The sequence below is a fragment of the Dermacentor albipictus genome, chromosome 1, assembly GCF_038994185.2.
Source record: "Dermacentor albipictus isolate Rhodes 1998 colony chromosome 1, USDA_Dalb.pri_finalv2, whole genome shotgun sequence".
NCBI classification, from domain to species: domain Eukaryota; kingdom Metazoa; phylum Arthropoda; class Arachnida; order Ixodida; family Ixodidae; genus Dermacentor; species Dermacentor albipictus.
In genome coordinates, this window is record NC_091821.1 from 79,967,012 (window position 1) to 79,981,021 (window position 14,010).

Consider the following 14,010-nt stretch of genomic DNA (forward strand, 5'->3'; position numbering starts at 1 on the left):
GCGCTGGGTTTAACCAAGCGCTCTAGAGCTCCCCCATTCGTCCTTTCAAAATTTGGCGCACCATTTGACTTTGACTCCTCCTTACCGATTTAAAGGCGTTCTGGTGATTACATAAGTTAGATTATATGGTTTGACGGGAAGTTATGGGGAGACGCGAGCGTAAAACAGCTTCGCCTACAAAGGAATGAAAAAAAAAAAAAAAACACGTCAAGCGCTGTTAAATTCATTGATTTTCGAGAAGTTCCGATAACCGTTTCGCCGCAGCAAGTGGTCACCGACTAAAGTCCAGGGCCGGTGAGGCCCTAATGCCGGCAAACTTACCGAGATGGCGCCAGCCATCGTGGTGTTCCGCGGGGGGGACCTGCGTGCGACGCTGGGTGCGCTCGATTCGGGGCGCGCTTTTTGCCGGTGCCCGAGTCGCACGCGGGCGGCCAGTCGACGCGAGAGGTCCGCCGGCAGCGGACGCACGGTCACCGGAGGCTCGCGCCACCGCCCGTGCAGCAGCAGCAGCAACACACGTGCTCGTGCCGCCAGCCGGAAGTGCCGCGCGACCAGCGGCGGCCACCCGTAAGCCGAGGGTCATCGCGAGACCACAGAGCGAGCCATGGGCAAGAAGAACAGCAAGCTCAAGAAAGAGGTCGTCAACCAGCTCGTCAATGAGACCTACTGTGAGTGGCAGACGACCTGTTGTAACTTCTTGGCCCAACCGTATCGACCGAGTCATCGATCAATTAATTTATTGTCTGGCCGACTGACTGATCAATTAATTGAGCGAATTATCGGTCGACGCCTCAACCAGAAGTTGAGCGTACTTTGATCGACGGGCCGACTAACCCACTCGCCTAGATGCGCGTAACAAGTTCTGGGCACGTATTCACATAACACCATTTACGCAAGAGCGTTGCTTATTGGCTGGCGTTGGAATGCCCCCGCTCGTCATAGCGGGCAGCCTGATGGCGTGGCTATTGCCGCAGTGGCGGCCAATCTCGGACGGACTGCACTTACGTGAGAGAAGTTTTGTGAATACGCTCCCTGAAGCTGAATTCACAAAGGTTCTCCTTCTCAACAACTGCTTTTTTGACTGGTCGGGGCACCTTGGCCAATGACATGTTTGCTATCACGATTGGTCGACACTTGTTCTTACGAACCAATGCAGCATATAGGGGCTGCTTTGTGAATACGGGCCCTGATTTACTTATGCGTTAACTTCCGGCAATCTTTACAATTATTTTCTTGCCCCTAGATTGGCTCTTTGGATGTTCAGCTGCCAATGAAGTCAATTTCTTAATTCACCGGCTCGAAATTCTTGCCCCAGAACCGTTAGTGAGACATTGTTAGAGACGATGCATACAATGGTGAATAAAAGCGAATTCGCCATTGTTTAGATCTTTATAAATAAACAAAACGATTAATTTCAATTCCTTTGCTTTCCGACAAGGCATCGTACACCTTTACAATAGTGACATAAAACTATAACGCGCTGGCCGGGTATGGCTTAAGCGCGTGCCGAGCATTGTGAGCGGCGTGATGCTCGTGAAGAATGTTCGAACGTGAGTGAAAAAAACAAATATATGAAGAGATGAAACACCAATACACAATTTGTGCGCTGGTAACCCTGAAGTGGTCAGCACATGGCTAATCAAAAATGAAATGCGAGTCAGCATATAGAAGCCATAGAAAATGTGGAGGCAGTGCTTGACGATCTACCTGTTTTACACCGTTAAAGAAGGCACACTGATTACAGTGAATATTTTCTCAAATAGATTATTGTACAAGCAACTTGCTTAATGCACGTAGATTGGCTCTCGAAACAGAGCGTGTAACGTATGTCTTTTTTACCACGAGTATAAAATGCGTGCCCACAATTTTTTTTTTCAATTGTGGCTTAATTTGTGGCCCAGTGCCTGGCTCCTTGCTCAGCCACTACTGTGTGTTGTTCTCTTTTTTCACAAAAATTTTTTCGCTACTCTAAAAGCCTTTCCGTACGCAGTAACGAGAACTGGAGAAACCGGAAGCACTCGTTCACCAATCGGTAGTGCATCACAAATTACAGTCAATCCCATTTTTCAATCTGCTTAAAGGAATTGGGACAGCATTTCCCGCAACTACGTCCGCTAATTCGGCGACATCAACTGCCGCAAAGGAAGGCCGGCGCAGCACTGTAAATGACAAAATGACAGCAGCATTGACTGACTGACCTAAACGCACAATGAACGCATTAAAGAAACATTGTCATGTGAAATCGTTTGGACACGCGACCAGGTTACCACAGCAGATCTCGCGCAAGTAGCAACACGAGAACAGGAGACGACGAGAAGCCACCAGCCTTACACGGGATCACATATAATAATAGAGATTGCAGAGAGCCACACTCTTTCGAGCTAGTTAGTTTGAATGTACCGATGAAAATGCAATCACTAAGCTGCGCTAGCTGATCACGAGTATGTGAAAATGTGAAAGCGAAAATTTTCATTTCCTTATATATATATATAAATAGTCATATCATAAGAAGCCAACAAACACTGACACCAAGGACAACATAGGGGAAATTACTTGTGCCTAATAAATGAAATAAAGAAACGATAAAGTAATCGAAATTAAAGTGGATGAAAAAACAGATTACCGCAGGTGGGAACCGAACCCACAACCTTCGCATTTCGCGTGCGATGCTCTACCAATTGAGCTACCGCGGCGTCGTTTTTCCATCCACTTTCTTGGGTATTTATGTGTCCTAGTAGAACCCTGGGAGTGTTAGCCAGCGCCACCACTCACAGACCTTGGCGGTGGACGTGGAACGTCTTTCTTGCCGCAGGCGTCACGAGAACGTGATCTTTTAGGGTGAAAGCAACTGGTCAATAATCCCACATATGCTACCTGAAGGCATCAATGTTGCCGGATTCGAGACATATATATATATATATATATATATATATATATATATATATATATATATATATATATATATATATATATATATATATATATATATATATATATATATATATATATATATGTATATATATTGAAGGAAATGAAAATTTTCGCTTTCACATTGCAGTGTGTGTGGGCAAGTCGCGACCCGGCTAGAAGCAACGCTACTGCAGCAGCTACGCCAAAGGCCGCACCATTAAGCCTTCGAAGGGCTCGATACGCAGGAAGTCGGTCAAGGCTGGTAGCTGGGACTAGAAGTTAGGCATAGCGGCTACTGGCGCCGCTGTTGCGGGAAGCCAGTGTCTCTGAACGAGGCACGCTCGGTCTCGCGTGACGACGTGTGTAATGCTTCCCAAACACGCTTTCTGGTAACGCTGCTGCCAACGGCCCGGGCACGCGAAATCGCTGCTAGTCTTCCTACGAACAAGATTTCTCTGATAAAGGTTCGCATCGATAGCAAGCGTTTGCGAAGCCGTTTGCTTCGAGAAGGTTCTGTCTCAATTTCGCCGCCTGCGTTTGTGCCGTGCCTTCAGTTTGCACTTCTAGAGTGCCGCGCCTATACTCCGGTTCAGGCATCAAGTGCGACGCTGTGGAAGCTAGGCATACTTCTTGCAGTGGCCGTGTCCGCACTTAGAAATAGTTTAATGTTCTTGATCCTAATTGTGCTAAATGGTTTTAGGCTCAGAATTAAATGAAGAACGTTTTAATCCTTATAAACAAACTATGGTATATGGTTATTTAATGCATTGTTTTAGATCAATTTGTTTTTCATAGCGCTTCTTTTCGTTTTTTTTTGTTGTTGTTGTTGGCAGCCCGTTGCGGCAGCCTCACGTGCACGCTCGCGCGAGCATACGCTTTTGGCACGCAGCGTGGCACGGACGCAACGCGCGGAGTGATACATTTCCGTCACCGAACTTCTTGCGTAGCTTCCACAGCGTTGCACCTGATGTCTTAAACGGTGTATAGTCAGTCACAATGGGGAGATGGAGGGTATAGCAAGGTAAAGCAGAATACAGAACGAAACGGGAGATGGATTGCGAAACTGCATTGCAAAGAAGCTTTTTGTTGACTTTCCACTGCAGCCTGGAAAGCATAAATATGATGTGAGTGAATCGCCAATGTTATTAGCCCCTGAATTCGCAAGGAGAGAACTGATGTTGTGTGGCTTTTATTTTTGAGGGCAAACGCTCCAGTTAGAATTATTCTACGAAGTTTAAAACTGTCGAATTTCTCTGTGCCTCGCACGTTGCATTAACGTTTACTTCGACCCTACATCAGTACATTAGTTGTGTATTTATTTGAATTATTTTACATTTCTCTCACTGTGCAAACACATAATATTTTCATCAGCATTTTACGACTTAATGCCGTATTTACCAAGTAACTATATAAGGGTGTCCAGGCTAAGGATAACCAAGCTGATAAAAAAAAGAAAAAAAAAAGCTGGTGTAAGATATTATAAGATTCACGGTGTTCGGTCGTCTGACGACCAAACACAACAGGTCTTCACACAACAGGTTTACGCCGGAATAGGGTAGCCAACCAGACGCAATTCTGGTTAACATCCCTGCCTTCTCTCTTTCTTTCCTCCTCCTCCGTCATACTCGGTCTTCGTCATACCCTGCTCGTCTATATTCGTCATTTGCTTCGGGTGCGTTTTCCTTTAAAGGTCGCCACATTTACTGTTCACTCTCGTTTTTAAAAAAAATTTTGTTACGTATTCCTACTAAATTTACACTTCCTCGGGGAAATTACGGTTCATTCTTAACTCGCCCAACTCTCAGTTTTAATGGAATTACGGTGCCCTTCTCGCTTGCTTATTTTTTAGGGTTTGACTAGTAAGGTTAATGTAGTTGTGACTGGGAATAAAGATGGGCTGGGGTGCGTTTGGCAGGCATTCTCAGATCATGAACAGCAGGTTGCCATTATCCCTCAAGAGAAAAGTATATAATAGCTGTGTCTTACCAGTAATCACCTACGGGGCAGAAACCTGGAGGCTTACGAAAAGGGTTCTACTCAAATTGAGGACGACGCAACGAGCTATGGAAAGAAGAATGATAGGTGTAACGTTAAGGGATAAGAAAAGAGCACATTGGGTGAGGGAACAAACGCGAGTTAATGACATCTTAGTTGAAATCAAGAAAAAGAAATGGGCATGGGCAGGACATGTAATGAGGAGGAAAGATAACCGATGGTCATTAAGGGTTACGGAATGGATTCCAAGGGAAGGGAACCGTAGCAGAGGGCGGCAGAAGGTTAGGTGGGCGGATGAGATTAAGAAGTTTGCAGGCACGGCATGGCCACAATTAGTACATGACCGGGGTTGTTGGAGAAGTATGGGAGAGGCCTTTGCCCTGCAGTGGGCGTAACCAGGCTGATGATGATGATGATGACATACGGCTCGTCTACACCCTGATTCCGTAATGCCTCCATGACTGATGAGGTTTCGACTGAATCAAACGCTTTCTCGTAATCAATGAAAACTATATATAAGGGTTGGTATCATTCACCAGGAATCATTCACCTGAACTTCAATATAGTCTGTTACCAACATCCTTTCGTCGTGCTGTGATTCACAACTTTGCTACCGGGACAGCGATTACTAATTAGTGATTTGTTTGCGACCCTGCCCCCATTTAGTGGCGATACTTTTGTTTGTAGCATAAACGCTGGCTTGTATGGACCCTTTTCACGGCGATCCCGTGGGCACTGCCATGTTTTATCACGTGGTGACGCGTCCATTGCTTGCCTCAGCTGCCTCCGTTGCCTCTGTGTTTACGGTGGCTATACATGACGCTGGTGCGGCTCTGAAAATCTCTGTTTCGGCGGGCATCGTAGACGGTGACTGGGTGGACGACACGCGAAGCTTTGTCTGCAGCTTCAAAGACCATGTAAGTTCTTTCGGAGCTCATTACGCTTTGCCCAAACGGCGGGAGTGGCGTATACAGTGCTTGTAATAAAAGCGCGGCTAAAAATGTATTCCAAGCTATCCTAACTCTACGCTTTTGAACTGAATCAGTGTCAGTGCATATAGCTCTTCGTCTTTTATTTAGCAAGTACTTTTAAGCAGCGGCTTGTCACTTGACTCAGTAAAGTTACCCCGGGCGTTCACTATCCGATAGTGTATTTTCTGCATGATCGCTCGTGGGTGTGCTCAGTTGCGATTTGCCATTGCTGGGCACAACGCTTGTAATGTAGATGTTCCGTACGTTCTAATAGCTTGTAGCGAATACGTATTATCGCGAGTCACTCGCCTACTGTGCGGACCGTTACGAATGGTTCAGCTTCGTACATTAGTGCGCTGTCGGTGTAGTCGCCGTCACCCATGCCTCTGCGCATTAGGTAAAATATGCGCCCGTTCACCTATTTTTGATATGTTGGCGATAGAGTGGTCATAGGCGTATGTTTGAGTGCCAGTTGGGTTGGATGTGTGTAGCTATTGTGCGAGAAACTTACTGTTGGCAATAAGCGGCGCTACTGCCTTTGTCACTTTGTATATAGCGGTACTCACTCGTGCAGACCTTCCACAGTTGGGTCCTTTACTTGGAGGTTAGCACTACAATGCTGGCGGATGAGTGAACTTTTTTTTTTTTATCCTCGAAGGAAGCCGTGCATCGCGAACAGCCGGCAACACAGGCAGTCCTTATGTGGCAGCGGTCTGTGAACTTCGCCACACAGATTCATTCCATTCCTTAATATGCCAGTCCCAATTTTTGCAGCCAGCTATACTGCACACGTCTTCACTCCACCGCTCTATGTTATGCCGTATGAATAAAGCACGGTGCGTTAGCGAAAACCCAGTTGCATTTCCGACAGATGATCGCACAGAAGCAGAGCGGCGCGCCGCTGAAAACGCCATCTCGTTTCTCTAGAGCAAACTGCTTCGCGAAAAAGGTCAACGCTTGCCTCGAACTTGAGGATGCAAACAGACACAGGGGGCACACACCTCTAGCGTTTCATAAGGTCTTGAGGGGATGCAATCCCCTTGCTTTCTATACGACAAGGGTCCTCGCTGCTATTAGACGCCTGTCTTCGGCGAAAATCCAGGACACTGCGTTTGAATGTCACAATACTGGACACAATGCAGTACCTGCCGCTTCGTCATTGCCATGGTAGGCTCAACTACGAAAAGAGCACGTATTTGAATGTAATCACTTTTCCTCAGTCACGTGACGTAAATCAGTTTCCAGCCAGTCAACCTCTTGTAGCTTCATATTTTACGCACTTGCATGTTTTAGATACACAGTAGGCCTACATAGCGTGCTTTATAACGTGCTTTATTATCCTCGACATTTACAGCAATGCCCCTTGGCAAGCAGCGTGTATCTTGTAACTGGCAATGCCGTTTCGATCTTGAAAATGATCATAAAGCGGCGGAGCAAATAAAAAAGCCCTTGTGTTACTGCAAACTCATCTTGAAGAACAAAAGTGCCTAATGGCATCCCTATTCTCACGGAGAAAAATTATAAACTAGTTACAGAACTTATACGCTTGTTATTGGTTGGATCGCGGTCTTGTTCCTTCCGCGTCGAGCAGTTTGCTCCCTTTGATTATTTTTTTTCCTTCCCTCGTTTCCGTGGAAGCGCTCGTTGCATTTTCACCGGACAGCTTTGAAAGTTCCCATGCACGGTGTCCGTGCTGATTTCTCATTCCTTACGTTAACGCAATGAATAATTGAATGAGACCCACAGGAGACAGGCGCCGTGGTTTTTTCTCTTTTACATCTAAACACGGAAACTTGCACCGACAGAGTATTTACTATATTATGGTTGGTATCGGGACACACCAAGCCATACACATACATGAATTTGCGTGCTCGGTTATACGCGCGCACAAAAGTTCTAAGTGGAGCGGTGCAGCGCTAATGCGTAGAAAGAAAACCTGCTTCGTAAAGGTCACTCTTTGCAGTAATTTATGTGGCCGCCCAATAGGATTGGTTTTTCGCCTTCACTATATCAGCATTACATCTTAGTGAATTCACTTGGCTTCACTATGATGCCGTTCGCTAAGATGAAAATGTGCAGACGACCGCACTTCGGACCCGAGAAGTGCGCAGCAGAGGAAAGCAACAGTTAACAGATGTCTGTCGCGTTTAGGATGAGGTCAGGGCTACGCTGCCCATCGTCGCTCAAACGCGGCGAGTACTTTGGGATATCGCTTTTCTGGCACTTACCGTGTCAGCGATACCCAGCGTCTGCATGTAGCTATAAATTTTTATCTGTTCGAATCATTTCATCTTGACGAACTCCACCACGAAGAAACTAAATTTTACGCCGCAAAGATAGCGCTTACTGCCAACTATATCGCGTCTAATCCAGTTGAGTTAGTTGGCAGTCAGAGTTAGTCCGATGGTGCGCATATATTTGATCCAGTTTTTAGGAAGTATTCGTCCTGATTCAGTTATAGCAACGACTCTATCATCTTGGGAGCTGCAGTGCCGCGTAAGAATTTACCGCAGAACTGATGTAGGACAAGTTGATTTCTGCCAGTGGTGTCCCAGAGAGAGAGAGAGAGAGAATGCTCATTATTGGAACTCGGAGAATTCTGCTGGCGTGTGTAAAGTCGCCTACATGCTACATTGCATAGGGGAGGAGATGGGTGATCGAAACGCTCTAAAAGAGAACGGGCGAAAGAAAAAAAACCTGTGAGAAAGATGGGGTTGGTGTTTCCATATGTTCGCTACGTTGCATTCAAATGGAAGGCTGTGTGAAAACGAAGCATTGTCATTCTAATGTATATATACAGCATTTTCTAAAGCTTGCCAAGCAAGCCAATATCCCGAACATAAGCGAACACGCTTAAAGCGTGCCGCTGCTTAGAAGGACGAGGCATACTTAGGACCTAATGTGCATCTCAGCGTGAGTGATGCCTGGCTAAAACTGTCCATTTCGTTTTCATCAAATGCTCTTTCATTTATATAGGCTGTGCATTCGAACAGTACATTCGCGACCGCTTCTATAGCACCGCCATTTTCGCCGTAGCGATTGGTAGACTGTCCAAGTTGGCAGAAATAACTGCTTGTAGCTGCCGCGTTGTTTGGGTGAAGAAGGTGAAGACGGCGATACAAAGTTTCTTACCACCGGGGAAGTTGACGCGGAAGTTTCGATCTCAAGTCCGGGTCTATCGAGTGAACGAAGGTACACTGCTGAATTGGTTGGGTACAAGTGTGGTTTCTTTTCGCACTTATGTCTTCACCTATTTCTGGTACCGAAGAGCGCTGTGGGTTGCTGCATCCGCCAACTATTTTCTGTGAAGACCACTGCGGCCTGAAACCCACTGGCATGTAATGCAATGGCCAGCGGCGTTGGTTATGTGGTGAAAATAGCCGATATCTCGAACGAGCTACAAGATGATGGTTCTGAGTCTAGTTCATGTTGCCAACACTTTGTAGAGATGTTGTGGAGCTGTTACGGTGTCGGTGTCAGAGGACGAGCATTAAACGCGAAAAAGAGAACATTTAGGGGTTTACACGAAAGGCAGATATACACGAGACAGATCAACTCATCATTCGAAGAGGATTGCGCCGAAGTCCAGAAAGCTTGCGCGTGTTAAGAAGGGACCTGAAGTAAATGGCCGTAGGGAGACTGGCATAGGAAAAGAAGCATTGGAATACGCACAATGCTTGATTTTTTTGTTTGGCAACCAAACCATTACGATTGTCTTGGAAACTATTTCTCTGGTGAATGACTCGGTAACTTCAATTTCATTCTTTTCTCCTTAACATATTCTTTATTCAACAAACGTTCGACTCTCTCGCAAAATTATCTCAATCCCGAACGGTTGATAAAAAAATTTAGGGATGGTTTCAATCTCTTGTAATGAAGAAACTGAAAAGTGCGCGAAAAAAAAAAGATACTAACGAAGCAAGCCTTTTGTGCCCCCCCCCCCCCTACCCTCTCCTTGACAGAAATTTTATGTGCAATCGGTGCATTGAATATATACTTATGATGCATGGTTTTTGAGGTGCATAAAAATATATTTTCTGCATCCGGTTCCTTTAGGTAAGCAAGTAAAAAGTAGTGTATTCTAAAATCACCCAAAATAATGTTTCCGCCTTGAGTCATGCTTTTCTCTGAAACCTGAACTACGACTGGCTTCCCTCGGTTCTGGTGTACCTTCGGCTTTTGTAGCCGCGTTCCACCAGTTCATTCCAGGCTGTCCTTTTAAATTATCGGGTTTTACGTGCCAAAACCACCTTCTGATTAGGAGGCACGCCGTAGTGGAGTACTCCGGAAATTTCAACCACCTGGGGATCTTTAACGTGCACCTAAATCTAAGTACACGGGTGTTTTCGCATTTCGCCCCCATCGAAATGTGGCCGCCGTGGCCGGGATTCGATCCCGCGACTTCGCGCTCAGCAGCCCAACACCATAGCCACTGAGCAACCTGAACTATGCTCACTGCACGCTGCGTTTTTTCGTTGACCCCATTTAACGGCGCTTTGTTTTGCTGCGGTGTCTCATTCATAATGGCTATACCTACACCCACTGCCTTACGTCAAGCACTTAAGTCTTGCATTTCATTAGAGTCGAGGATGTTCATTAGCGCCCTCTTGCACGCCTCTCCCTTTCTACGTGATGTTACTATGGGGACAAAAACCCCGTAGCTGCTTTTAAATGCTCTCTAATGACTTCTCAAAGTCGGACTAATGCCGAGTTCCTTCTCAAATGCTGGCCATTTTTGTTACTCTCGTGTCCTCAGGCAGTAGCGGCGCCGTCTTTCTTCCTAACGATGTTCCCGCTTTCAAAGTACAGTCGGCTCTCTATTTGCTCTTCCCGCGCATACGTGTATTCCTGGCCTTCGGTATGGATTTTCACTGTCGCCTGAACGATTTTCTTGACCTCCCGGTTCGCTCGTCGATGCACGTCTACTTTTCTACGTTTTTGCTGCTGCGTCGATAACCTGTCCACTTTTCTGTACTTAATTTGTTTCGACTTTCGGTTGCCAAGTGCACTGATATTTTTCACCTACTTCTGTGTGCCCCAGTTAAGCGTTCGCTTTATTTAATATTTAGTTCATGGCGCCTTTCTTTTTTTGTACCTATACCACACTTTAATGTCCGCCACTTCAGACATTAAAGTGCGATATTTTCGTGATGATGGTTAGCCTTTCGTTGAGTGTCTTTCTAGTTTTTTCCTGACACGGTTAGGCCTTGCTATATGCTTTATGAAGATGGCCCACTGTTTTCAATGAAGTTCTACTTCGACGTCCCTATAGGACACTCTTATTCCGTATAAAGCATAAACAGTGGCTATAGATGGCGCTGTTCTGGGTCGAATACGTGTACGCAGCATTGTTGACGCTAAGTTCGCTAACAGAAACAGCGGCAGCAGTTCTGATGACCTTTAAGCGCAACACAGTAAAGTTTATTTCACTACTTGGTCTTCCTGTTTTCGTACATATGTCCTTAAAACGTTCACCGTAAGACCCTCAAACAACTCGGTCATTTCAAATAAGCATGCATATTGATTGCAGGATGCCATGACGACGACCGTAGTAACATATTACTGGGCTTTCCTCTATGTAGTAGCCGAACGATAAATAATAATAATAATCCCGCTCCCCTTTTCAGTGCCTTTCTAACGCATTTCTCCATGCGTGGCGACATCAACAGAGCCGTGGCGTGACATCAGGAGGACTACAATTCTCGAATGATCGACCTACGAGTAATGACGTCTCGACCTACGTGTTATGACGTCAGTTTCACTTCCTCAGCTGGCGGCTGTTTTATCCGCAGTCGCGTGCGCGCTGTTTTAGCGTCGGAGAGCTTTAGCTTTGGGTGAGTCGTTAGCTTGATACTTGAGGCCCTCGGTGCAAGCGCCGCCTCTCCGCAGAACCGCGGCAGACGTGCTGAGATGTCAACGCTTTAGTATACCGTCATCGTCTACTGTGCCATAGCGTAGAATCAAGTTCGAATTCAAAATCAAATGTAAGAGCGTTCAAGATCGCGAACGCTTAACCATGATGATGATGATCATCTCTATTGGCATCCTCTTTGCAACGGGGCGGCCACAATTAGTCGCCTGGCCTGTTTGATTTAAACAGGTTTTACTACGCCTATCACTATGTAGCTTTTTGCCTATCTGATATCAATCTTATATTTCGTGTTTAAAACCTTTGTCACTATATTGTACCCTTACCTGCGCTTTCAATGACTCCCGTACTATTACTATCTTCCCTACTTTTTTTTGCGCCAATATTCTAAACCTGCCTCAGTTATCTCGACCGCTGATTAGCTGCTCCTTCCATCTTCTTTAAATCCCAACGCTTCTGGAAGGTGTACACTCCCTGCGGGTGTCGCTGGGGTCAATATCTCAGCATTCCATTACGATATGCTGAGTCGTTTCCGGGATTCTTAATTTTTTTTTATGGCCACGCACATATGCCTCATCCGATGGCGAATATTTGCTGCGGTATGTTTTTAGCTTCAAGCAGCCAGGTCGGGCCTCAAAATAGCAAAGCAGCCCCCTTTGTGTTATCATACAGATGTTCCCTCGTGATTCCTTTCTCGGCGCTTTTGTAAATCTAAATGGTCTTTTTTGTTTCCATCCTTTGCATCCAATTTACCGTCTATATTTCTCTCACTTTCTTTTGTATGACTCGTGGTTGTCTATTTGGCTTTGTCTATTTGGTTTAAGTTTACCTGTCTGTTTGGTTTTCAGATCTCAAACTCATTTTTAGGAACAATAATCTATGAAGGATGTTTGAACCCAGCACTAACGAACCACTCTTGTAATTTAACTGAGCCCATTCTAAGCTCATCAAGAGAAGCATTGCTAACACATGCTTCAAAAATACCTTTTCAATGTCATGTCAATACATCATGGAAAATAGCTTCGGTAAACAAGCCCAGAGGCTTCAGGAAATGGGTTACTAGGGCAATCTGCTGACGTCAGTAGCGGGAAGCTTGCACAAGCAAGATAAAGCTAGGAACCCTAAATCTACCATAACCGGAAAGACAGTAACTGTCATGCCGTACATCTACACACATTGTCCCTTAATCCCATTCAAGTTTGTCGGCGTGCTGGTGTAGATGTCGCGTTTTCGGCATCAAATAGGATGCATATAGGCAGCCCATGCATACAGCTTCTCTGGTTCGTCCCCATATGAATGTTGCGGCCTTACGAATTTCTTTACCTCCGTATCTGGTCATTTTGGCATTAATTGCAGAAACCATCATTGCAGACTCATATTCAACGACACACAAATCATCAGTCACCACAAAAGCAGACAAACTAAAGAGATAATTGAAACGCAAGCAACTTACAAGTTTGGAGAGTGCTTTGCAAGTGTGCCTTCATTGTCACTAGAAGTCAACAAACACTGACACCAAAGACAACATAGGGGAAATTACTTGTGCTTAAAAAATGAAATAAAGAAACGATAAATTAATGTAAATAAAAGTGGATGAAAAAACAACTTGCCGCAGGTGGTAACCGATCCCACAACCTCCGCATTTCGCGCGCGACGCTCTACCGATTGAGCTACCATGGCGCCGTTTCCCCATCCGCCTTCTTGGGTATTTATGTGTCCTAGTAGTACCCTGGGAGAGTTAGCCAGCGCCATCGAAATGCGGAGGTTGTGGGTTCGGTTCCCACCTGCGGCAAGTTGTTTTTTCATCCACTTTTATTTCGATTAATTTATCGTTTCTTTATTTCATTTGTTAAGCACAAGTAATTTCCCCTATGTTGTCCTTGGTGTGAATGTTTGTCGGCTTCTCATGATATGACTAATAAAAATAGGGCCCCTCGGTTAACCCCCATTCTTCTCGTTTATTACATAACGAGGATCTCGAATCCGGGAACATTGATGCCTTCAGGTAGCATATATGGGCTTGTTGACCAGTTGCCTTCACCCCAAAAGATCACGTTCTCGCGACGCCTGCGGCAAAAAGGACGTTCCACGTCCGCCGCCAAGTGCTGTGAGTGGTGGCGCTGGCTAACACTCCCAGGGTTCTACTAGGACACATAAATACCCAAGAAAGTGGGTGGGGAAACGGCACCGCGGTAGCTCAATTGGTAGAGCATCGCACGTGAAATGCGGAGGTTGTGGGATCGGTTACCACTTGCGGGAAGTTGT

At 45.7% G+C, this 14,010-nt stretch overlaps 1 protein-coding gene across 1 annotated transcript in view; it reads left to right on the forward strand.

Moving 5' to 3' along the window:
* Window positions 1-440: 440 nt before the first annotated feature.
* Window positions 441-14,010, forward strand: part of LOC135915097 (frequenin-2-like) — a 305,612-nt gene continuing 292,042 nt past the window's right edge. The window contains exon 1 of the mRNA XM_065448094.1: window positions 441-668. Coding sequence (XP_065304166.1) covers window positions 605-668 — 64 coding nt within the window. The 5' untranslated portion in view covers window positions 441-604. The remainder of the gene's footprint in view (window positions 669-14,010) is intronic.